The 24,859-nt window shown below is 46.4% G+C and overlaps 4 protein-coding genes across 4 annotated transcripts; 3 read left to right on the plus strand and 1 right to left on the minus strand.

The window, feature by feature from the left end:
- Nucleotides 1-3,718: 3,718 nt before the first annotated feature.
- TRUGW13939_01888 (uncharacterized protein) lies at nt 3,719-6,775 on the plus strand (the record flags this gene model as incomplete). Its single annotated transcript, XM_035485085.1, has 6 exons — nt 3,719-3,943; nt 4,002-4,218; nt 4,281-5,378; nt 5,516-5,526; nt 5,762-6,427; nt 6,482-6,775. 6 exons carry the CDS (start codon nt 3,719-3,721, stop codon nt 6,773-6,775), a joined length of 2,511 nt encoding a protein of 836 aa, XP_035340978.1.
- Nucleotides 6,776-11,368: 4,593 nt separating this feature from the next.
- Nucleotides 11,369-15,588, plus strand: TRUGW13939_01889 (uncharacterized protein; the record flags this gene model as incomplete). Its single annotated transcript, XM_035485086.1, has 4 exons — nt 11,369-11,503; nt 13,277-13,434; nt 13,739-13,930; nt 13,995-15,588. Coding segments are annotated over 4 exons (2,079 nt in total), but the record flags the coding sequence as incomplete, so codon positions are not given.
- Nucleotides 15,589-21,455: 5,867 nt separating this feature from the next.
- On the plus strand, nt 21,456-22,733 carry TRUGW13939_01890 (uncharacterized protein; the record flags this gene model as incomplete). The annotated part of the gene is made up of 3 exons (XM_035485087.1): nt 21,456-21,785; nt 21,840-22,129; nt 22,181-22,733. The coding sequence occupies 3 exons, from the start codon at nt 21,456-21,458 to the stop codon at nt 22,731-22,733; spliced, it is 1,173 nt and encodes a 390-aa protein (XP_035340980.1).
- A 101-nt stretch (nt 22,734-22,834) lies between these two features.
- On the minus strand, nt 22,835-23,197 carry TRUGW13939_01891 (uncharacterized protein; the record flags this gene model as incomplete). The annotated part of the gene is made up of 1 exon (XM_035485088.1): nt 22,835-23,197. The coding sequence occupies one exon, from the start codon at nt 23,195-23,197 to the stop codon at nt 22,835-22,837; it is 363 nt and encodes a 120-aa protein (XP_035340981.1).
- Nucleotides 23,198-24,859: the final 1,662 nt, after the last annotated feature.

Here is a 24,859-nt window from a genome sequence, read left to right on the forward strand (position 1 = left end):
GATTGTTTGTTCGAGTCGACCGAGAATCGCTGTCCTACGGATCGAAGTAAAAAACTTCAAGTAATTCCTTAAAATCACCACTTATTCGAAGCAAGTTGGTTGAAAATTGAAAAGGTTGAATGTTGATTGTATTTTTTGTTGTTACCGCGGACATTCAAATAACATGCCACACAAAACGAACCGAGTTCCCAATCCATAAAAGAATCCGCACTTTTCTCATGACACCGATAAATTTATTTAATAAAAAAAAACAAATGGGAAACACCACCCGAGCTCATAACTCTTGCCACCAGCCCTGCGGGATCCAAACTCGTCGGATGCGGATATAAGACCATAGATCACGGAATCAAATTTCACTTTGTTTGCTTTTTTAGTTGACTGAGCGAGTTGCGGTGGACGCAGGGGCCGTTTATTCGGATGTTTTGCTGGATTATTGGGCGTTGCATCTATCGGTACTTGATGAAGCCAATGTCTGTGGACTTTTCACGGAAGCACTGCGCGATACCAGTCAATATTCATGTTGTTTTATGCGAATTGAAGAGGAAAACCAACCTGACGGCAGACCAAGAGACCGTACTTGCGGATAAGACCGGCCTTGTGAGCGCAGACACGGCTAAGAAAAAGAGCATGTTAGCGAATGTTTCGTCAAATTCTTAAGTCCATTTGCCCCATTGAATTCTCCTTCCTTCTCTTTTCGTGAAAACACGTGTATTTTTTTCCAAGCCAGTAATCCAGAATTCCCCAGCGAAAGTTGTTTTCCCAGATATACTCCTCCAGACGAATGGCGGATTGAAATTAAACAAAAAGACATCTCTTACCATTGACGGCTGCCCTTGCCGTATGTGCGGGGGCGGCTGTACCAAACGGAGTCGTGCGACATCTTGACGACGTGGATTTGCAGAGGTGGTGAGTCTGCGTTGAGGTTTGGCGAGGTGGTGCTGGTGGTTGAAAGGGGGGTCGACAAGGGAGTTGGCTGCGTGGACTTGGTATCCAAAGATCAAACTTGTGTGCCCTTCGGTGGTCGGAGGCTTGGCGCCGGATTCGCGGTTTAGCGAGACTTGGCTATTTTGGGTCAAGCGCTATCACGTGGTTAGTTTTGGGATTATGTAAGAGGAAAGGGCCGAACCCTAGGATTAGCTATTTTCGGATACTTTTGTTGAGCCCCATTTTTATCGTCTCGGATCCGCTTTTATTGTCGCATCCAACATTGAAGCTATTAACTATCACGTGTGTGTCAACTGCTTTTTTGCATAGCGATACATCAATTGATGTGGAGAGAAATTTTGATGCCAGAGCTGTTACGAATTACCCGTGATCGTTATCAATTAATCAATTGTCATCAATATCATCTTCTATAAATATATAAGACGTTTGAGCATTTAAACACTATAAAGCATAGCTAGAGAGACTCCAAGGTAATACATCAAGTAGCAGTGATACCCTAGAAGTCTCATTTTAGATCATATCGTACATGCAATGCTGCAGGAATTGTCCAGTAATATAACAAACTTTCGATGTGTCTCATTTCAAGGAACATCAAGACTGCCAAGGGCTATTTTTGTCAGGCCATACCGCATAATACAACCAGCAACACCTCCTCTTTGGAGAGCCTACGACGATGGATCAGGTGAGGCATTCACCCGCCTCTTCAGTTGAATCCATCATTTCTGATTCTGTCTCGAATCTATCTGGGTTCAGTCTTTTTGCCTATCGAGTTCCCAGGGTATTTTGAGTTTATTCGAGACTGACTGATAATGCATGCCACAGTGGAGTATATAGCATATACTGGGAAAGAAGAACGTCCTACTAATTTTAAGGTCGAAGAATCGCAACAGCATCAAGATGACACGGAGCTTCTCGTTGGACTATCAAAAATTATCAGTCCGCTGTGAAGGAGAGGGGCCTATTCCTGCGACTGGTAAAGTTCGGGCAGAAGTAGGGTATGCTATGCGGGTAAACATCCGGTGCAGGGACTGGCTTATTAGATTGGCTGGAAACTAACAGCAGCGGGGACTGCGTGCAGGTATATGACCCTACTAATTGCGGAAGGAAGTGAAGTACTTACTATACTCGGCATTGTTTAGAGCAGGAAAATGATTTGTTGCCTGCATATCTACAATTGGACAATTGGCCACATCCCGCTCTAGTCAACTCGTGCATGCTACATATTGATAAAGTGGTGCATATGTAGACAAGCCCTCTAGAAACATTTGAACAAAGTCTCAGACCTATACGCTCATTGTTTCGATATTTTGTTCTTTCCTTTCGGGAAATATTGACAGACGATCTTATTAGATGGCGTCTGATGTAGTCGCTGTCGTGTACTCTCTCTCTCTCTCTCGGAGCCGGCCGCTCTAGAGTCAACATGCATTCGGAGTATCTCGGTCTCATACATGCAAGAAGTTTAAGCGAGTTCATTTTTGAGGCATGATGCATATGATGGCGTCGATCTAATTTTATAATGTTTGAAGTATAGTACTAGGATTATTCAAATGTTACCAAATAGTATCAGCGGACCCTGGATACAGAGATGAGCCCATCCCCAGAAGGGGCACAGCGAAGATCATATACCATGTAGATCCAAGTTCGGAACATGCATTAACCAAGGCACAAAATATGCGGGTCTACTCCGTATATCCCATCTGTTATTACCCCGGAGTCCAGACTATTGGAAAGCGCCGGTGGGAGCTTTTCGTCGGGGGGCTCCGTTCTCCAGTGCTCGTCAGGGTCCGCCCCGGGTCAGTGATTGGCGAATCAGCTGTGATGTGTTCGAGATCTGATCGATCTTATCGATTGAGATCAGAGATATTTGGAATACTCTATATGTAGTTGCTAATTTTACAAAACATAGTCGATCGCGTGGACGAGACTTTATTAATCAACATTATTGACTTGCCGAGGCAAGGTAGTAAGTAATTACCCGAAACGGCAATGCTATGTATAGTGTCCCAAAAAGGAAATTTGCGCTGGACGGCTCAGGGCTCAGGGCTGGGGATCACGTGCCGCGGAGGACAAAACACTCAAACAACCGTGTACACACAGTTCGGAGTCTCCGTAGTTAGTTAATAATGATATACCATAAGAGATTACTTGAAACGAACGGCATTGGTTCCGAGAGTGGATGCATTGACCACCGCCACCACACTAGCGTCGGGATTTATAGCAGGAAAGTCCAGAAGGCTGGGAGAACATGATATTCACATATCGCATGGCATCGCATAGCTGGCAAGTTGGTAAGTATTGTTATTCATATTGATCTTGAATACTATCGTATCGGTTCAGGGGCGGGAGCGGCCGATGCGATTCATGGCCGTTGTTATCTCCCAAACAGGGACTGCAGCTTCTGATTTGGGCCTGCTTATCAGTGCCCCACCGCATATGTATCCGTGATTGGCTGGATCGTGCTGCCCACGCGAGCAGACCCCACCGGCGATGTCACGTCTCACGCCAACCAGATCGCGCCTGCTGATAGGGAACTTCCTTCCTCGTGGGGCGCTGTAGATATCGGATGAAATTTCTTGTGCGCGCATGCTCTTATTATTATAAGGCGCGTCCTGTCCGGCGACTCCATCATTTCAACCTCCATCCAGGAAGGCCAATTGTCGGCAGCATGCGCCTTGGTTTTGAATAAACCCCCCCCCCCCCCCCCCCCCCCAGTCTTGAATCACTGCTTCGTTTTGCGACCGGATTCTGCTTTTTTAAATTGACCTTCGCCACCATGGTTAGTAGCGATGGTCTCGACGTGGAGAAGCACGCCGGCGTGACCAACACTCTCTACGAAGACAACACTGGAGCTGTCGCGGGCGAGAGCTTCGAGTATGGCGATTCTGTCTATGCCAAGCTGCAGCGTTTCGCTGGAAAGCTGCATGTCGAGCAGCGAGGTATCGAGCGCGTGCCCGACGATGAGCGGACCGACACTTCGTATTTGAACGTTGGCAGTATGGTGCGTTGTGCATTTCTTTTTCTTTTTGTTGGACCAATTGGATGCTAACGGCTTGCAGTGGTTCTCTGCCAACATGGTCGTCGCCTCCTTCGCAATTGGTGTCCTCGGACAATCGCTCTTCTTTGTCGGTTTCGTCGACGGTATCTTGACGGTCCTGTTCTTCAACTTCCTGGGTGCCTCGACCGTCTGTTTTTTCTCCATCTTCGGTGCCCAATTTGGTCTTCGTCAAATGGTCGTTTCTCGCTTCTGGTTCGGCTGGTGGGGGGTGAAACTGAGTATGACCACATGCCTATACCATGGGTTGAAGACAACGCGCTGACGCTGATTTTTTTTCAAGTTGCAATTTTCAATATCCTAGCTTGTATTGGCTGGTCGTCTGCCAACATGATCGTCGGTGCCCAATTGCTTAGCGCAGTCAATACCGATGTCCCCGGATATGCCGGTATTATCATCATTTCGCTCTGCACCATGGCGGTTACATTCTTTGGTTACAAGGTTGTGCATACGTATGAGCTTTGGAGCGGCATTCCGACTTTCATCGTCTTCTTGATCGTGTTGGGCGTGTTTGCTCACTCTGGCGCCTTTATGAACGTCCCCATGGGTGTCGGTACCTCCGAACTGGGTGGTATTCTTTCTTTTGGATCAACGGTATATGGCTTTGCCACTGGTTGGACCAGCTACGCTGCCGACTATACCGTTTACCAACCTTCGAACCGCAGCCGGACCAAGATTTTCTTCTCTACTATGCTTGGTCTGATCTTTCCTCTGCTCTTCTGTGAGATGCTTGGTGTTGCCATAATGACTGCTACCACGATCAACGGCGGTGTCAACAAGTACGCGGATGGCTATGCAGCCTCTGGAAACGGTGGTCTCTTGGGGGCTGTCCTCTTTGACCCTCTCGGTGGGTTTGGAAAGTTCTGCGTCGTCATCTTGGCATTGTCGATCATTGCGAACAACTGTCCCAATATCTACTCGGTTTCGCTTACTCTCTTGGTCCTGGCGCGTTGGACTCGCAAAGTGCCCCGTTTCGTCTACACTATCATCGCCACCGGTGTCTCAATTGCCATCGCCATCCCTGGTTACAGCCACTTTGAGACGGTACTGGAGAATTTCATGAACTTTATTGGGTACTGGCTGGCCATCTACGAAGGAATCGCGCTCACCGACCACTTTGTGTTCAAGCGAGGTTTCAGTGGTTACAAGGCCGAAAACTATGACCGGCGGGACCTCTTGCCCCCCGGAATTGCTGCTATTTTCGCATTCTGCTGTGGCATTGCCGGCATGATTACGGGAATGAGCCAGACATGGTTCGTTGGGCCAATCGCCCTTCACGCCGGCGAGGCTCCCTTTGGCGGCGATGTTGGCTTCGAATTAGCCTTTGCCTTTGCCGCCACGAGCTATCTCATTACTCGCCCGATTGAGATGAAGATTTTTGGTCGGTGATTGATTTAGAGGGACTGGGTATATAAAGGAATATATGGGGTGTATTTTGTATTTACTAGCATTTGTAATAAGAGATTAATTTATGTCTACAAGCCATTCTCCAGAATAATAATACTGAAACATAAAAAGACGATTGCATTGTATGGTTATTTTATACCTTTTTCTTCAGGCTTCAAATCTATTATCTATAGACATAATCACGTGACACTCGCTAGGTCGCGTCCGCCACAGCTCGGGTCCGCGCCACTCGGGCTATCAGCAAGAAATCCACAACGCCTCCGCAGACTTCGAGAAATTTGATCCCGATACGGAGACAGACCACAACACCACAGCAAGATGTCGAAACTAGAAAAGTGAGTTTACTTTTGAAAATAGCACCAGCCGCAAAATCTAATGAATATATCTAGCCGCGCCGACTGGGCCGACGACGAGGAGTTTGACGACCCCTCCGCGCTCCCCGCACAGCAAGTGACGACCAACAAGGACGGCACCAAGACGATTGTCTCCTACCGATTCAACGACGATGGCAAAAAAGTCAAAGTGACGCGACGGATCCGCACGACAGTGGTCAAGGAGCACGTCAACCCGGCCGTGGCCGACCGACGATCATGGGCGAAATTCGGACTCGAAAAGGGCCATGTCCCAGGGCCTTCGTTTGACACGACCTCTGTGGGAGAGAACATCATCTTCCGACCGAGCGTGAACTGGAAGACACATGCCAAGGAGGCCGAGAAGGAAGGCGAAAAGGGTGGTATTAAGGATCAGCTCAAGGATAAGAAAGTCAAGTGCCGTATCTGTCAGGGAGAGCATTTCACAGCCCGTTGTCCGTTCAAGGATACCATGGCCCCCGTCGACGAGCCGACAGGTGCCGGTGCGGGCTTGGATGATGAAGAGCCTTCGGCTGGCGGTCTGGCGAATATTGGTGGTAGTTACGTTCCTCCTCATCTGCGCAAGGGCACTGCTGCTGCCGCGGTGGCTGCTTCTGGTGGTAGCGGTAGCAAGTACGAGCGGGATGATTTGGCCACGCTTAGGGTTACGAATGTGAGTCCTCTCTTTTTTTCTCGCTCTCTGTGCGTGTGTGTCTAACAAGTTTAGGTTTCCGAGCTGGCTGAGGAGCAGGAACTCCGAGACCTCTTTGAACGGTTTGGCCGCGTTACTCGAGTCTTCCTTGCCCGCGATAGGGAGACACAGAGAGCCAAGGGATTTGCATTTATCAGCTTTGCCGACCGCAGCGATGCTGCTAGTGCGTGCGAGAAAGTGGACGGATGTAAGTTTCCTTTTTTTTTTCTTTTTTTCCCGATCGAAACAGAAAGAGAGTATGCTAATTTCACTGCAGTTGGTTACCGCCATCTTATCCTTCGCGTCGAGTTTGCCAAGCGAGCTACTTAGATTATGGGACAAGAACGCAAAAGAAAAAGTTGATATGGTTTGGGTTTTTACGAGTTTCTTCTTGTGCTTGGCTTGGCAATGCTAGGCTCGTTTTCTGTTGCCTGTTGGTAGTATCTATTTCGCGGACATGCAAGGATTGTTTGTATTGTATGACGGACGACCTTTTTATTTCTTATATCGACTTTTAGATAATGACCTTTTCACTTTACTGAGTGCAAACATGTCTAGTAGATGACATCGTAGGTTTGACTTGGGCATGGGTATTCTGGGAGAGTGTTAATTATCGTCAATGGCAGTAGTACTGTAGTAGAGCCCTTTCAGGGGTAGGATCATTAATTTTAGCCACGCCATATCAAGGCCCCGTCATTGTCCAGAATAAGTAAGAATGTGTCACCACCCCTCCCCCTTTTACTCCTTAGTACTGTGACACAGAAAAAGGAAAACCGAGGCAAGCCTCAATGTTCCGATGTCATGAAAAGCTAAAATGGAATCCTTCCTTAATTTCCGGTTCGAACTACTTGTCTGTCTAACAAATTTTTAACTTTTTTTGACCTGGAACCGTTACAGCTACCTACTGGTTAAGGTTTGACTTGTAAGAATAATAATCCAATGTGGTTTTTTTTTTAGCTTCGTTACACACCGGAAACGCTCAGCGTGCATACTTGGTTCTGCATGCCCTTTAATTTTCTTTTCTTTTGCCGCCTTTTTGTGTGAGGGTTGTGTGTGACTACTTCAGGGTAACCAGGTGGTCATGTCTGGTTTTTTTGTTTTTCGGCTGCAGGTTTCAATTGTAGACAGGGTCCGCGGAGACATGTGTGTGCGCAGGGCCGGAGGTCAAGGATGTAAGGGTGTCAAGGACATCAAAACTTGCGCCTTGTTTGCTACAGATGTCTCCTTTGGGAATGAGTAGAACATCCAACACCTTTTTTTGTGTGTGTCTAGAACGCTTAAGACCATATTTTTTTTGGCTGCTGCTGCTGCTACTGCTGAGCTAGGCTGCAGGCTGCAACGAAAATCTGCTGCGTCACTCTCACCGCACTTTCGGGCTCTCAAAGGCTTCATGCATAACATGCAGCTGCACTGCAGATTGAGGCTGGACCTCCTGTCTATTTTTTGTTTTCCAGCTCTCCACCCTTTGATGAACTTCCCTCTTTGACTTGACTCAAAACCAGTGAACGTTCGGGGTTTTCTGTCACCGTTAGTTACTACCGGCAGATACATGATGTAAATTGATCCAACCACGGGGTCGGGCCTCCGGAGGTCGTGGACAGGCCAGATTAGAATGTTGATGAATGCAGTGTGCACTGGGATGTGTTGCAGTGGCGTATCATTGCGTTGCGTTGCTTTTGATGTCGACGGGCAAGAAATTTAGTCGCTTGCTTCGAAAATAACGCCTCGTCTCTTTTTTTTTTTTCTCTTGTTCGGTGGAAAAGAGGGTTGGCTGCTTTGTTCAAGAAAGAAAAGGCAAAAAAAAAAAGAGGAAGGCAATCAAACCGGACGGATGGACTGTCTTTTTTCCTTTTCTTTCAGTAGCCTCCCTTCTGTCCGGATGCCCTTTTCCAGTTTTGGTTTCTGTCATTGTCATTGTCATTGTTGTTGTTGCCGTTGTCTGCCAAGCCTCGTTGATATACTATTCGTGTGACAAAGAAAACTTTGGTTTGACTGGTTGAGAATGTACCGCCAGGAACTCGTGGCAAGACATGGGCTTGTCAGACAAGGCCTTTTTTTGTTGATAGTTACATGGCCATGTTATGTACCATGGCCTCCGATGCGTCATTGGAATGGACGGGATCTCGACATGGGTACGTACATGTATGCCCGGGCGTCCACTGGTGGATAAGTACATATCGGATATCCTAGACCTAGCCATTATTACGTCTTCAAAAACCAAGAAATTAAAAAAAGAAATAAAAAAAAGAAATAAAAAAAAAGAGAGACAACCTCCCTGCTCACACCCGTACATGTCATCGTGCTGAATGGAGACGGGAATGCCCCGTGCATTATTGCCCTGTACTATCCGGAATAGGCACTTACTCTGGGCAATGGCAGTCAATGCACCAAGAATAGACACTTGCGATATTAATACAAATACTTAACAGCAACAATGAAGGCCAAACACGCTTGGACCTATTTTTTTCTTTTTTCTTTTTTGTAGATCGTTCCGTTTCCCCCGCGAAAAGGTATGGCTGTCCGGATAGCCTGATCAGTGGTAGATATGCAATCTCCGATCTTGCCTGGGAGAGACGGTACGTTATTAACCATAATCGACGGTGGTTAATTAACTACCTACTCGGCGATAATCAGACGGTAAAAATACGCGCATGGTATTGTCATTATTTGTCATTATTGGTAGACCGATACATGTAGGGTACCCTGTCCAAGACTGACGCGTCCTAACTAGATCCCTGCTCCCGACGCGTTTGGAGCAAACAACTCGGAGGGGCACGTGCTGTACGAGGGTGCTGTATACGAAATACGAGATTGAGATATCAAATCGTCGACATCATGGCCCCGACAAGGTACAGCGGACCCCGCGTACCACCGGGAATAAGTCCAATGCTGTTGTAGTATTGTGTCGATGCAATTAAATATTAATAGTGTGTTGGAAGATCGTCGATCGCCCCGTCTGTGATCGGCTCGGACGCTAGTCCATTTGTGGACTAGCCTCATCTTAGTCCTTATTCCCAACCGGCGGCTACCCAGGACGGCGTATGCAGCGGTAACATACAGAAAAAACTCCCGGTCAGCACGCACTGCGGGGGGGTACCGTACGGTTTGCGACAGTACGGTCACGGGTCTATCTATCCGGCTACCGACTGATCTCTGTTTCCTTCCGGCCCCTTCACCCTTCACCCTTCACCCTCGCTAAGATGTGATCATCGCCTGTCTTTGATCATCAGCTCCCAGCGCCACCCCCATCATCGTTGGTTCGACGGCTCTGCTCGTCTTGATCGGACCCCTGCAATGAAGAGGCCATTATTGTGACAAACTCTTGCCGCCCGGGCCTGTCAAGCGTCAGCCCGTCTGCTGCTAGTAGCCGCAACCTAAGACTCCACGCATTTGCAGGCATCATGATCAGAATGCATACGGGCCAGCCACACACAAACGGCCCTGGATCTAGCCCTCTAGCCCTCGCTCGACTAATCTCTGGCAATTTGAAATAAACCGGCTCGGAAGGACCCACAAGCCCGCGAGCTTCTCGCTGACAACTCGCCCAGGACAGCCTTCCAGCCTTCACTAGTGAGCATACCAGGCCGCTTGGGGAAGTTGTTGATTGTCTCTAGTCTTGCTTCCTATTGGAACGACCGCCCGGAGAGCTCCCGCCGAGGCTTTGTTTTTTACTTTTTTTCTTTTAACTGTTATTGTCTCTGATTCGGATTGGCGCCCGTCCCTCCATTTCCCGTTCTAGGTAAAGACTGTCCTGTCGGCCCGGAGCGCCTTTGGACACACTTATCCCCATAAGGCTGTGTTTGCCTGTTCTGTTAAGCTTCAACGCTAGAGCGAGGATGAAACATCACATCAGTGATAAATCTGGCATGACTAGTGACAGCAGATCTGGAATTAAATGGGCTCCTCTCAGAAACCCTGTCTATCCGATAAAGCGGAACAATCACACCCAACCCCCCGGTCGGTCAGCTTAATTTTAACCTTCTGCGTGATCGGTGAGAGAAAAACGCCACCGCATATGTATACTTGCCTATTTTGGCATTTACTGGCTCGCTGGCCGCTCTGTTCCGTCGGACTTGGCTCGCCCTCACCCACCTTTTCTGTCTTTTTTTAAAGCTCTGACGTCTATCTGCACATCACTGGCTCGGCATTCTTGACGATCACGCGGCGGGCCCCAGAATATTCACCTCCATCATTCGGATGACTGCTTTAGCGCCAATAGGAATGTCATGGCGCCTACGCAGAGCATCCGTTTCCGAACATACATCTGCCTGAAAGGGCATTTGCAAGGAATTGATGCCACAGCGAAGTAAATTTGTTCTTTCCAAAAACTCTTTTGCTTTCTTGCGTTTTCTGTCTCTCATTGGCTCACTTTCTTTTTTAGTGATTCAGAAATGTTCCTGCAGCAGCCGAATTATGATTCACAACGCATCTGGCTATTGATCTATTGATCCGGGACTATAGTTCAGCCGTTTAGAGTCCCTTGTCTTTTTTCGGTCCGTGGCCGAACGCAAGTTCTGGCTGGGTACAGGCATTCTCGAAAGCCAACGAACCTTCCACCTTGGGTTAGGTGTTTCGGCTGCGGGTCTTTACAGCCTACTTGTTGTGTGCCTTACACTTTTGGCGCGTCTTTGGCAGCTGATATGCAGCCCGCGCCTGTGGCTCTCCATTGCACGAAAAAGGACATGGGAAAAAAAAGAAAACAAAAAAAGAGGGAAAAACAAGCCGGCCAGGGCCGCCAGGCCCAGTATACTTCTCCTCAACCACAACGGTCTAGTCCGCATTAGTAAATCCCCATTGGTGTTGAATTTTGTCTAGGATGTACTATCTTTCTTCATTGGTGTGGAGAAAAAAACGATCAAGGGTGGTGCGTGCGCGCGTGCGGACCCAGGGTAACGCATTGGTTTAGGTTTTCCTGACATGCAGAGTACATTTAAAATACATGTGTGGTCAATGCCTGGTCTCGTAGTATGGTTGGACTGGGTTCAGGAGACTACTAGACAAGATTGTTCCCAGGACATGGGCCCAACGGTCGAGCTAGCAATCATTGCTTTTACCAGGGTTAGAAACAGATATCAGTCCTCAAAGTCCCTCCGGTGGTTGTCTTAGGGAGCATCACTTCTTCTTTTTTTTTTTTTTTCACACACTCTCTGCCTCATTCTTTTAAGAAAACTCATCCTCTTGGGGAACTTTCTTGGTTTTGCATCAGCAGGTACATTGGGCGCTGCCCAATTAACGAACACTCACCTCGCACAATAGTCAGCAGCTTTGCTGACACTTCCAACTTACTTGCTGCTTACTTCTTAAACCCCCGTTTTCACTCGTCCTTGCCAGCTCTTGTGAAACAAGACCATCACACAAGTAACATCGTGAAATCTTTTCTAGCGACGTTTGTGTGTCTGTCAGCCCCGGAGTACAAGTCTGGTTAACTAAAAGTCCCTGGACACAAGTCTTCGGAGGAAGACTGTCACATTACGAATTGCTTATTTGCAATCACTGGTACGGATTTATTATATATCTATCTCACAAGTCCTAGCCCTTTTTAGTTATTATCGTTGCTGTGTCTTCTTGACTTGTTATTTTGGATATACTGTTTGTTTCCTTCACCTCTTCTCTTCTTTCCGGTCCCTAGGGTATTTCATCTTAGGGTTGATTCATCTGATCGCGAATACATTTCTGGAACCACCATCATGGCACTGCTTAGTGCTCTCGAGGCACGGGAAGTTGCTGGATCGGTTTCAAACCCGCTCGGAGAAATGTTTGATTGTCTATTTGATCAACACTGACATCATAGTGATCATCTACGAGTGCTGTGTTTGTTCTGCCCCTGTCATCTGTGATTCCTTCTTCCTCAGTTTTTCCCTCTCCCTTTTTCTCTCATGTCAACATGCGTCTTAAAAAGCGGGCTCTGATCATTGCGATCAATGTCCGGTGTTTTACACAGCAAGATGATTCTCACTTGTCTCTTCTACCTTGAGGATACTGCTAACGAGACCGGGCAGCTCTACTATAGGCACCGTCCTCGGGCTTCATCTCAGGTGTATTATTATACGAACCTGAAATCCCTGCACTGTCGTCGCTTGCCAACCGACTCCTATAGCACACCAGACACTGACTGGGACCTCCATGAACCAAGACCAACCTATTCGCTAGCTACAAACAATACACCTCAATCAAGAGGATCTTTTTTGGCCGTCATTTACTTACTAAAGCCCACACAAACACCATTCATACAATCAAGAAAGCCCTCCCAGGCGGATTCAAACCCGATGCATAGTAAGCTTGATTTTCCGATTTTCCGATTTTTACTTGCCCTGTATTTGCCTGTTTTTGTTCGGTTTTATTTGTTTTTTTTCACTCGGCCTAGCAAAATGTGATTGGAAGGTCATTCTGGACGTTCTGCGTGCGTTTGCGCCGCCCACCTTTTTTTTTTTTTTTTTTTCGGCGCTGGTTGGACCCCTGTCGAGGGCGGCTGCAAGATGGCGAGTCCGGTGTACTTTTTATTGCTGGTCACACAAAGGACCCATACCTTGACGCCGACTTCAAATGGGACCAACATCGCTGCTCTCTGTCTTCCTGTTTCTGTCGGTCTTCGTTTGGCCTGCCGCTCTGCTGCGCCGCGAGATCCTCTGTCGGTAAATAGAGGTTTCTCTATTTTCTTTTTCTTCTTGTTTTAAACGTGCCGCTGCGTCTGATTCTCTGCCATTATTTATCTACTACATTCGCAAGGCTAACAACCCATTGTTTCTTTGCGCCTCAGCTTTGTTGCAAAGTCAGCCTTTCCATCTAGACTACCCCCCCTCGTCCTCGGAGACCGATTGTATTGGTCACCAGCGGCAGTTCTCGTCCCCAGCCACCTTTCCGACCGAAGAAGAAGGCCATAGTCGTCGGATCGACGTCCTTGGCCACCAGTTTTCTCACCAGGGCGCGTCGACTTCTGCTACCGGCCTGCCATACAGCAGCTCGCCGGGCTCTGGGCTGCAGGATGCTCCGTAAGTTGTTTGTTGCTTTGTACCCTGCAAACCTCGTGCTTATGCGTCCGGCCTTGCGTGGCTTGTGGAAATCTGCAGGCTTGCAGATTTGACTGGTTTTTTCTGTCTTTTTTCCCTCTTTCGCACATTGTATTTTATCATTCTGCAATTCTCCTTATTCTTGAGCTTCTCCGGACGTCGTTGTGATTACCTTGCCCATGCAAATATCATCTACTTTTCCCCTCCCAACTACAACACGGAACCTTTTTTCACACTTTCATACCTAAATACACCTCTTTTTCTGACGGGATTTCTCGATCAACAGGTTCCCTCCAAATTCGGGGCTTCTCATGAGCGGAGCCACCAGCTCTACAGGGTCATACCATCCGGGATACACGAGCGACGTGACACTACCCGAAACAATCATCCCTACGCCTTCGTCTATTTATTCGCAGCCGTCATTTTCTTGGAACGACAGAATGCCTGGGTACCAGTCCAACCCTAGGATCCCTGCTCTGTATGTACCTTCCCCAAACCTGGTTTTGCGAATTTGCAAAGTTAATCGTTTGCGTTTGAAATAGGCTGCCATCTGCAGACCTCTCACGGCCACTTGGTGGGCATGGAACGCCGATTTCGAATGGAACCACTGTCATCGGCAGGGACAACTACCCCGAGGCATATGCCCTAAGCAGCCGGCCCTATCAGTCACCTGCCGGCGTCAACAACATGTCTCATTATCCCTACAACTCCAGCATGCCCTCAAGCCTTGGAACCCCGCTCGAGTCGTCAAACTCGATGTACAGTACCTCCAGCTATGGCCATTCTTACCCTTCGACGCAGCCAGAGGCTCCGCCGTTTCGCGAAACTACCATGCATCACCAGGTGATCAACGACAGTTCCCAGCCGGTTCAGCTTAGCATTCAAGCAAAAATCCACAAGGGATTCTTTCAGGTTGAAGAAAAATGGACGTGTTACCGCCGCAACTATTTCTCCGTCACTTGCTTCTTTAACATGCAGCCCTGGGATCCCAACTCGACATACTACACCCAGCAAGGGCCCGGTCAGCACCATGAACGGATCAGAGACTTCGCCATGTCGATTTCTGCCGTTGTCAGTGGGTCAGATAACGATATTCGCGAGCTAGTTCAGCACTCGCCTAAAAGAGATAAACAATCTGAGAAAAAGCCAGATAGGATTATCCTTCAACCTCATTGCCCTAATGTGCTGAGTTCGAATGCCGGACCATCGGGCTCGGTGTTTGGGATACCACAATCTACAGGAAGTATGCCGTTTGATTGTAACTCGCAATATGCCATGCCTCTGAATACACAGCCACCCATGCAACATACATTCGAGCGCATCCAGTTCCAAAAGGCAACAGCGAACAACGGCAAACGCAGGGCCCAGCAGCAATACTACAATCTTGTAGTGGAGCTGTGGGCTAACGTTAGTAAAAACACGGAGAAATGGGTGCTAATCGCAACCAAACATTCCGATGAAATGGTGGTGCGTGGAAGATCGCCTGGACATTACAAAGACAGCCGTCGAGATAGCTCGGCTAGTATGGGGGATAGCGGTGGTGGTTCGGGTGGTGACCCCGGGCAAACCCTGTTACCACCGCAGAACCCTATGAGACAGCAGTCGTATGCGCAAACACCCTTTATGCCGTATGATTCCCGGCGTGGTGATTCTCACTACACCGCTGGGAACGGGACAACAGCGTCGTCAACAACATCACACCATCGCCAGCGTCGAATTGACTCGGTTGGCGGCCATTCCCCCGACGGAATGAGCCCTCTAATGTCATCGTCCTCATCTCTATCCCCATTTGACCTAGTCTTTAGTGAACCCATGGAGGGCACCGATTCCACCGACGGGCTCTCCACCAGCCACTATCACGACGGGCGTAAAAAGTCGTCAAGCACACTAAGCAACCAGAGCCATATGTGCTTAGACCTCAATTCTCACTCGCACAGCCAAGAAGATGTTCCTCGAGCATTCGAAGATATATTTGATCCGATGGTGGCCAGCTACCAAAGCGAAAAGGACGATGGACAGCAACAGCAGTATTTGAAGCGTCAGCTTGCTCCTCTTACGCATGATAGCTCAGCTGCGCGGGCTGGTGCTGGGTCTTATCCGCGCTTTGATCCTGTGCAGAACAGTCTACGTGCTTGAATTATCTGCACCGCAAAAAGAAAACTAGGGTCCAAATTTTGGGCCAATTTGATGAAATTTTCTCCCCTCATCGACAGGACGAACCACTGTTGTGATTATCTGTAGGGCTGGATTTGGCAATGGAGTTTTTTACTGTTTCCTTTTGTCTTTTTTTTTTTTTTTGGTAAAAACGAAAAATAGCCATGTTTTTCTCCCCCTTATCTTTATCTATTTTATTTACTATTGCTTTTTATGTTCACCCCCTGGGCAATTTACTTGTCTAACGATACGATTATTATGAGGAACTGGGGATATCTATTTTTTTTTCAGCAAGGGCCGGGGAGTTTCCTTTTCAAATTATTATGTGAATTTATTTTGACGGTCAGGACTGGAAACACTGGGTCGATGATTTGGGTTAATTATACTGTTCTTTTTTTTTTATAAAAAGAAACTGTACTATATTATCCGTGCTTGCACTTCTTGTATATTATTAGTGGTTCTTTTTTTTTCTGTCAAGTACATGGCATGGCATGGCATGGATTCATGTCATGTATTTCGGGAATTTTACATATGCATGACATTGCTCCTAAGATCAAGCAATACTAGTTTCTTGTAGATGACGGAGCTTTTTTTTCTTTTCTTTTCTTTTTCTTTCTTTTTTTGAGGCTTCATGTAACACCGGGACAGGCACGAGTTGTGCTACTTTAGCATTAAGACAAGCATCATCTAGAATTAATGGTGTAACTAGCTATGCAATGCGGCTACCTAGATCGGCAGAAGTGATATAACAACAACAAGACAGATTTACAGGGGCTGACTAGTATGTAGATGTACGTTAATGAGATACAAGAATTAACATTTGAACCAAACAAAGCTGTATGTTTCAGAACGGCGAGCAGGGTGCCATGTGGTTTGAAATTGACAGAACCAGGGGTCTACGCTAGCTCGAGAGCCGTTGATCTGTTGGTGAAACAATGATACTACCAGTCTGAGAAACAGAAGTATTATAATTCTTGGCTTGTCACCTTAAATGTATATTAACTACTTCTCTATATTCACATGTGCAAGTACAGATATGCGTATCTATAGAATACAGATGTAGATTTGTCTATACATGTTCGTACATGTATGTACACTGTACTGTATCTTTTCTCCTTGTAAGCACTACTCAAACCGTCTCCATCAGTAATGGCAGCTGGTAGATGCAGAAGAAACAGTGTCGGAATAAACCGACAAGCAACGCTTACTCGAACCATCCCAGTCCTTGCACACATCCAATCACCATGCATATCATCATACTTGACAGGTTTTTTGCCCCCGGTCGGCGGCCTCTTTTTTCCAAATAGTGCTGTCAATGAAACTCAAAAAGTATCCTTACAACCAATAGATACTTTACAACCATGGTCATGGCTTTTTTTGTATTGCATGATCTGAACCATCTCTGACAGTGCCGCGTTTTTGGGTGTTTGACACGGACCCTCTTAACTGGTGGCGTGTTGCAGCGAAAAGATCAAGAAAAAGGTCTTTCATAAGCTCAGTCCCAATTTTTGAGCGCGTGAGCAGTAAGAAATCTCCTTGCTGAAAGATTACTGGCGAAGAAAAAAAACACATTCCTCGTCTTCCGGGGCCAAAAAAAACGTCAGTCAGCCAACGGCGGTCAAAGGTCGTGGCCATGACAGATATGATATGCTGGCATCCGCGGCTTTGACCGGATGGAAGATGTCTGGGCAATAAGACGGGCGAATTGGAAAGTCTGGTCGATCTGCCAGCTGGCTTTTATAAGATACATCAAGTGATCGGGTTGCTGCAAATGCAGGGTCATGGGCCTGATTAGTTTCGCCACATCCCTTACGAAAAGAGTCAAATTTATGGTAAAGCATTATACGCATTTTTACTATTCTCTGTAATGGTTCTGAGAGGAGAGCTAGCTAGGACGTAATACCGAGAAGGGGCGGGCACCCCAATGTCAGTGTTTTTTTTTTTTTTTTGACTTGATTCGCACAGTTTCGCCTCTATCACCTTTCCACCACCCCTTGCCTTTCCTTTCGTGTTACGACCATAATAGCTTGTTTCTTTTTGGAAGCACTACTAGTGCTCGCCTGTTGTGTAACTAATACAGGGTGGAAAACAGTGTCTGTGTGACATTCAGAAAGAAGAAACCTGCTGTCCCAAAACCAGATGGGCGGCTGGAGCCGACGGGGTTGGGTTGCACAAGACGATGATCATGATCATGACGTTATTAGTATTTGAAGGTTTGAAAATGTTCTATAATTGATGCTGCTACTGTGAGTTTTGATGATAATTTATTCTAGGATCGGCGTGGCTGAATAGGTTTTTTCTATACGATGATGTCTTGTAAGCTGAGAAATTTCGTAAATAAGATGTAAATGTTCAGAGTGTGTAATTTTCTTAAGGCTAACCTGGACTGTTAATCTACTCATATCGTTCGTATTGGCAGATGGTGCCGGCACCGAGCAGGCCGTTAGTCGTCCTGGCGATAGCGTCCTATTTCAGAAATCTATGATAAATGAAAGTGTGTTTAAAGCATTCCTGCAGAATCTTGAAGGAAAAATAAACAATGTAGCAAGGTCGATAAAATTGTCTACTGAATCCTTAGGCCAAGTCGCATCAATGCCAAGTCCGCGTGGAATAGGTGAGGTCAAATGCTGTATTGAGGCGATCCTTACTTCCTTATTCGGCTAGATTGAGGTTATATCACAAGTTGCAAACATCTCAAGTGATTTATTATGTATAAGAACTATATAGATTTTGCTCACTAACTATCATATGAAATTTATTGGACAAAAAAGGCCTTATAAATCTACCACCTTCCATTATATTGATGAACCTGACAGTTCTTACAACTCACTTCGTGTTCACTTATTTATATCAATCTATAAATTAGTATGCCCATACACATCTCAACTTGGCGAATACTTTATCAGACCTCACCCGGGCTAGATGTGATTTCTTGATATGTGACAGCGACCAACAACCAGTTAGTGACATGGTGTGCTGGAACCTGTTCTTCAAGATTGTTACCGCCCTCGAAACACCATCTTCGCCATCAACAGCAAGTCCCCAGAAAGGGATTCAAACCATGAGCGCCGCCCAGTGCCAGGGTTTTGAAAATGTCGCTGCCCTTACTTATGCCGCCATAAATCCATACTTCGCACCTCTTCTTCCCTGTAACCGGAGAAATGGCACCCTCTACACATTCGGGCAGGGAGTCAAGAGTCGTCAGGACTGATTCAAGCTGTCAACCGCTGTTGTTAGAGACAATGATGCCAATATGAGCCGCGGAACTGAGGGCCAACTGCACATCCTCAGCAGTTGTAGTTCCTTTTAATCAGATTTCCATTTTGGTTAGAGAACGAAGACATGGGAGTGTTTCATCTCAGGTAATCGAGTCATCTGATCAGCATTAAATGGATGAAATAAAATACCGTTCTCATTGCCATCATCCTTGGTTGTGTTGGCCCCAACAACATACTGAACTAGCGGTCCCACTGACGCATCGTCGAAATTGGTCATTTTCAAATGAGACGGCATGCAAAAGTCATTCCTCATGTGGTTGTATCCATTTCCTAGTCACGGGGTATTGCACGTCAACAGAAGCGACGGCATAACCAACCATTTAGCTATCTATCTCCAGCTTGCTTGCTTTATACCCTCCAGCGTTGTTGTCGCAAACGTGGACACGCCATGGCCACACCGGCTTTGGTATCTTCACCATCAGGGTGCGCAAGACGCTGCATGCCAGATAGTGAAATTGCAAGAGGAATGATATGGGCTTTCCAACCAGCCTTGAGCAGGAGCTGGCCTGCGAGACATCTCTAAGCAATCGTGGGTGGATTTTATATTCACTATAAGCTGGCATCTCTGTTAGCTCTATAGGCAGTGCCAGTCTCCATCCCGTCAGTAAAATAGCCTTCAATATATTGATTAGTGAATCTTAATTTGCTTTCTGTACAATGATGCTGTCATTTAGTTCAGCTTTACTCGTACAGCATCCTCGAGATCCTAGATGCAAATTGTGTTTGTAGCCATGGTGAATTTTACAACATGCAAGGAATCACGTTTCGACACAGAAAATAGAAAGAAACGATAAATAAGGTTTACAAAATCCACCATAACTTCAAAACTAATGCATGCAGCAGCTCTGACATCAGCCGGGACAACGCAACGATCATTTCGCAATGCATTAGCTAAAATCCATGACAACTAAATATGGGCTAATTTTGTTTATTTTCTTTAATTTGACTTTAATCGACGTTCTCCAGCGATGGTGAGAGAAATTCCCAAGTTTCGACTTTATGTGGAAACGGCTCGATGATATGCTACAATTATTAACCAGAAAAAGATGCATACGAAAATGCTACCGTCCTCCACACCCTCTCAACCAGGCCCCAAAGCTTGAATGGATTCACCTTCTCCCAGCTTTCATCGACCACAATCTGCAGCATCCAATAGTAACCGAAACTGGCGTGCCATCACCACCTCGGCAGGCATTCACCCGACCCCGAGTGGGCCCATCCTCAACATCCTAGCCACCTTTCACCACTTCCGACTCACCGTATAGTGGCAGCAACAGAAGTAGTGGGGCATACACAAGTAACTTCATGAACAAGGTGGTCCTTCTTTCCATATAGTCGGTAAGCGAGTCGGAATCCTCAGTTATGGTAGCATTACAGACGGCAGGTTGCGCGACTCTACTAGGGCATGGGTATGGAAGTTGTAGCGCTACATTCATGTCTTCTCCACGTCGAACTCTGGAGAGGAGACGAGATAATGGCTTCACTCTACCCGAAATTGGCCCCGCCAAGAGAGTATAATACCAAGATCGTCGTTCAGCGAGCTCGATAGGCCCTTCATACCGAATCAGACCCCGGCAAAGGGCCAGCTCAATTGATATGGAAGTTATTCGGGACAGTGGTATTGTGTCAATCTGAAGAAATACAACGAATGTTCTTAGTATATACTTTGATTTTATTTTATCTTGGAACGAAATGAAGCGACTGTTAGTTGCAGTTACTTTTTCACAAAACTGATCAATCTAATTGGTCAACTCGAAAAATATATTCCCATTTTAGGAGTAACTAGTGCCTATATATGTGAGGGGTAATAATCCATCTATAACCATAGAGAAGCTTACTTTGAAATAATAATCGTTTTATTCCATACTAATAAGCTTGATTTCGTTCCACTTACGCACCCACCTGACCTTGTGTCTATGCTTTGTAGAGTTTGATTATTAATAATTCAATGGAAGAGTTTCATTGGCTGGCCCCGCCGGCCTGTGAAATAGTTGAACTACGTGTGCTTGCAAAATTAATCCTAACCAAGTCAGATAGATGGAGAGCACTGTCAGAAACAGCAACCCAGGAGTTAAACGTGCGACAAGAAATTCACTTTCATGCGCACCATGTCGCTACAAGCATCTCCGTTGCGACGGACGCAAACCCATCTGCACACGCTGCGCTGGGGAGAAGAAGCAATGCACTTGGCCGCCATCGAGACGGCATGGGAATTTAAAAAAAAATGTTGTTTCGATACCTACTGCTTCGGCTCTATATGAGAGCTCTACCAATCCATCGTTGGGCAGTGTCCTACAGGCATCTAACCCTTATTCACCATTGTCTATTACTGCCAATAGTGACACCGAAACATCTACCAGCATAGATTTTCGGTTTTTGAGCCTTTATTATAAATTCTTCCATGCCTCTCACCCCTGTGTACTACCACTTCGCGCTTTGAAGCAACGTCTCAGCGAACCGGCAACCCAGCTTCTCCTTCAGGTGATGTGCTATATTGGGTCAATTTATGACAGTTCAGGTCCATCTGAAAGTTGGAATCAGCTTGTGGAACATGCACTAGCTGATATTCGTATGAACAATTCCTCAATCACCGGATTCGATGTCCAGGCTGTTACTCTCTATTCCATCGCCGTTTATTGGCGTAACGAGCCGGACCGCGGGGCTGAATTGCTTGGTGAAGCAATTTGCATGGGAATGGCGCTTGGCATGAACCGAAAGGAATTCACCAAAATCTATGGAGCCGGGGATCCTCTCCTCGAGGAAAGCTGGCGACGGACCTGGTGGGTGCTCTATATCAACGACGCCCACATTTCCTGGAGCACGCACAGATTTCCATTCCGGACAAGCGGTATTGAAAAAACGATGGACTTGCCCTGCGAAGAGGATGAGTATGAAAAAGGCGTAAGAACTCTTCTTCATTTGCAGCTGAAATAACAAAACTAACTCTCCTATCAGGCTATTCCACCACCAAAATCATTGGAAGATTATGAGAACCGGGAATTCCTTGGAGATGACGAAACTAATTTTTCATCCTATACAGAGCTGATTGGTCTCACATTGGCAATTGATCGGGTTATTACATCAGGATACAAGTTAGGCGCCCAAAAGTACAATGCCATGGCTTCCAGGACCGACACTAGCATCTGGGGGTGGTACTCTCTTCTTCCACCAGCCAAAAGAGCTTTGATCCGTGCCGACGGATCAGTTGATGAGATTATGTTTAAATCATTGTTTATCATGCACACGTGAGTATTTTTCTTTCCTCCCTATGATTTCACCTTTTAATATCCTTCTAGATACTTTGTCGAAGTTCACCGACCCCTCTCGGCACTGACCTACAGCGCGATCGAGTCTGTATCTCATTGTGCTCCATTGCCACCCTCGGAGGAACTGAAATTCAACCATACTATAGAACGAGAGGTCCACACTGCTAGATGTATCAAAGCGATAGACACCATTGACGAATTTTTGACATTGCCTACAAATATCAAGACTCATTCTCCGTTCATCATTTGCATGATTGCCGGGTTGACCATTGCACACCTCTCCGCGTGTCGATACGTCTACACCGGCGAAAGACTGACCAAACGCCGCGAGAAGATCCGTTTGACTATGGGCACTTTGAAAAATCTAAGCGAACACTGGGCATTTGCGAAAAGAATATACCGGGAAATCGGAATTATTGCCCGAGAACTATTGTCTCTATCAAAGGATACTCCAACTCCCTCTACCACAGTTGACATGTCTTCAATTGACTTGACAGCATTGGGCAGTTTACCAGATGCTGACTTTGACTTTTGTGCATTTTTCGATTCCAGCACTACTAGCCACAGTGAACCAAGCTCTTAGGGCATCTTATAATATATCTTATTTACAGGTCCATGTCAGTTGAAATTTAGAGATTCTCGGTTTAGTGAATTTTGTCGTAGATTTTCTCCTCAATATACTCTCTATTTTACGTACTCCTCATCAATCTGGATCAAAGCAGCCATCCCATCCCTCTCAAAGGCATCCGTATCAGTAATCATGGTGGCAATCACCGTCGCCGGCTCGGTCTCGCTAGCATTATTACTGATTCGATGATGACATCCTGGCGCTTCAAACCAGGTCCCACCCTCCCCAATCACCTTCATCGGGTCATCGTTCATCTTGTTCTGCACTGTGCCCTTGAGGACAAACACGGCCACATTTGCGCCGCCGTGACGGTGGGGAGGAGTCGAGCCGTTTGGGGGGAATTCGACTCGCAGGGTGACAACAGTCTTGTTTGGGATGCCAACTAGCCGGTAGGAATAAGCGATATTGAGAGCGGGCATTGGCCGGCTGGGTTTTTCTTTAATGTCTGGCTGGAGTTGATAAGTTACTGGGCATTGCGACTTACCTAGGGTCGTAGGTTGGCTCTTCCATTTTGAGATTGAATTTGTAGGGTTTCAATATTTTTGAAAGAGGATTTTTTTTATTTTCTGGTTTCAAAGATTGTAGGAAGCAATCAATTGATACAAATGTAATTTGCGGGGATCTTGTTAGATTTATATAAAGGCACGGCGGTCAACATGATGCTCCACCATAAATGCACTCTTCAATCAGATCATCGGAACCAGGTAGATCCGAAAATCGCGCAGTAGCATGAGTCTTTGTATTAAACTTTTGCTAAAAGTAACCTTGAATGTGTCGTGCGGTGGTTGGTTGTTCTGTATTTTAACTTGGGGCGGTTTGGTTGTGGATAGGCTATCAACGCATCGCATAGCCTATCGCCCCAGCACACCACCGGAACAAACTTTTCCAAGAAAAAATATTTTAAAATACATACACCCGTTCAAAATTTTCGACTCATACGCCGTAGACTATGTGATGGCATCATTCACGCTCCGAGAGTCATTCGGGTATCTATTAATTCAATGTTGAAGTAGCTTATGACATCCATGTCATATTCGGGTTAAACATGGGCTCATAATCGTAGTATATATACTAACTACCTTTTTCCGTTTTAATTCCATAAGCCCAAGAACCACAAGTAAAATTTAACGCATGGTATAGTGTTTTCTGATCTAGTTCTCTTAAAGACCTTGGATTTGAAGAGCACGCCATGTCGGATCTCAAGATCCAATCAACAATAATCATGAAAGGCTCGGATGAGGCCCAAGTCATACATGACTTATCCATCCCATCTCCAGACTTGGGCCAGCTTTTGATTCAGACATATGCTGTGGCACTCAATCGCTCTGACTGGATGGCTCTGGACAACTGCGTGCGCCTGAGGGGGAGATTGGGCTATGACTTTTCTGGTGAGGCCGTGGAGATAGGGCAGGTCTCGTGGAATATCAGGGATCGTGTAGCTGGGTTTGTGCATGGCTGTGAGAACTATTCAATAGTTCCGTCGGGCAGAATATCAAAAAAAGGCTGACGTTTCACGGGCCACGCCGCAAACTATAGCATATGGGTCATTTCGCGAATATTTAACTGTTGATGAGGAGGTTATTATTCGTTTACCGGATCATATCTCATCCAATGAAGAATCTACTATCGGTATGGGTCTGAGTACAGCAGGACAAGCATTCAATGTTGTATCAATCTCTGCCTCTCCCGCTGCCGAAGGTAGATTCAACCACAAAAAACCAGACGGTTTTTATATATGGTGGAAGCACCGCAACATTGAACAGGTAGTCTTGCAATTCAGCTCACCAAGCTGTAAGTATTGAGCTCCTTCTTAAATGCCATATCATTTCTCAAATAAAAAATCTCTCATAGATCTGGATTTCGGGTTATTACAACATGCTCCGAACAAACATACCTTGGATCGAGTCATTAGGACCTGACAAATTTGTGAGTTACAAAATCCCGCACTCTATAACACAGATCAAAGAGCTCTCCCGCGAAACAGGGTTGTCCTTCATACTGGATTGCATAGGAAATGAACAGGCCACGGATTTTTGCTACCAATGCTTCACCGCGACACAAGAGGAAGAAGCAAATCAGAG

This window comes from Talaromyces rugulosus, chromosome I (assembly GCF_013368755.1).
Source record: "Talaromyces rugulosus chromosome I, complete sequence".
In the NCBI taxonomy this organism is placed as follows: Eukaryota; Fungi; Ascomycota; class Eurotiomycetes; order Eurotiales; family Trichocomaceae; genus Talaromyces; species Talaromyces rugulosus.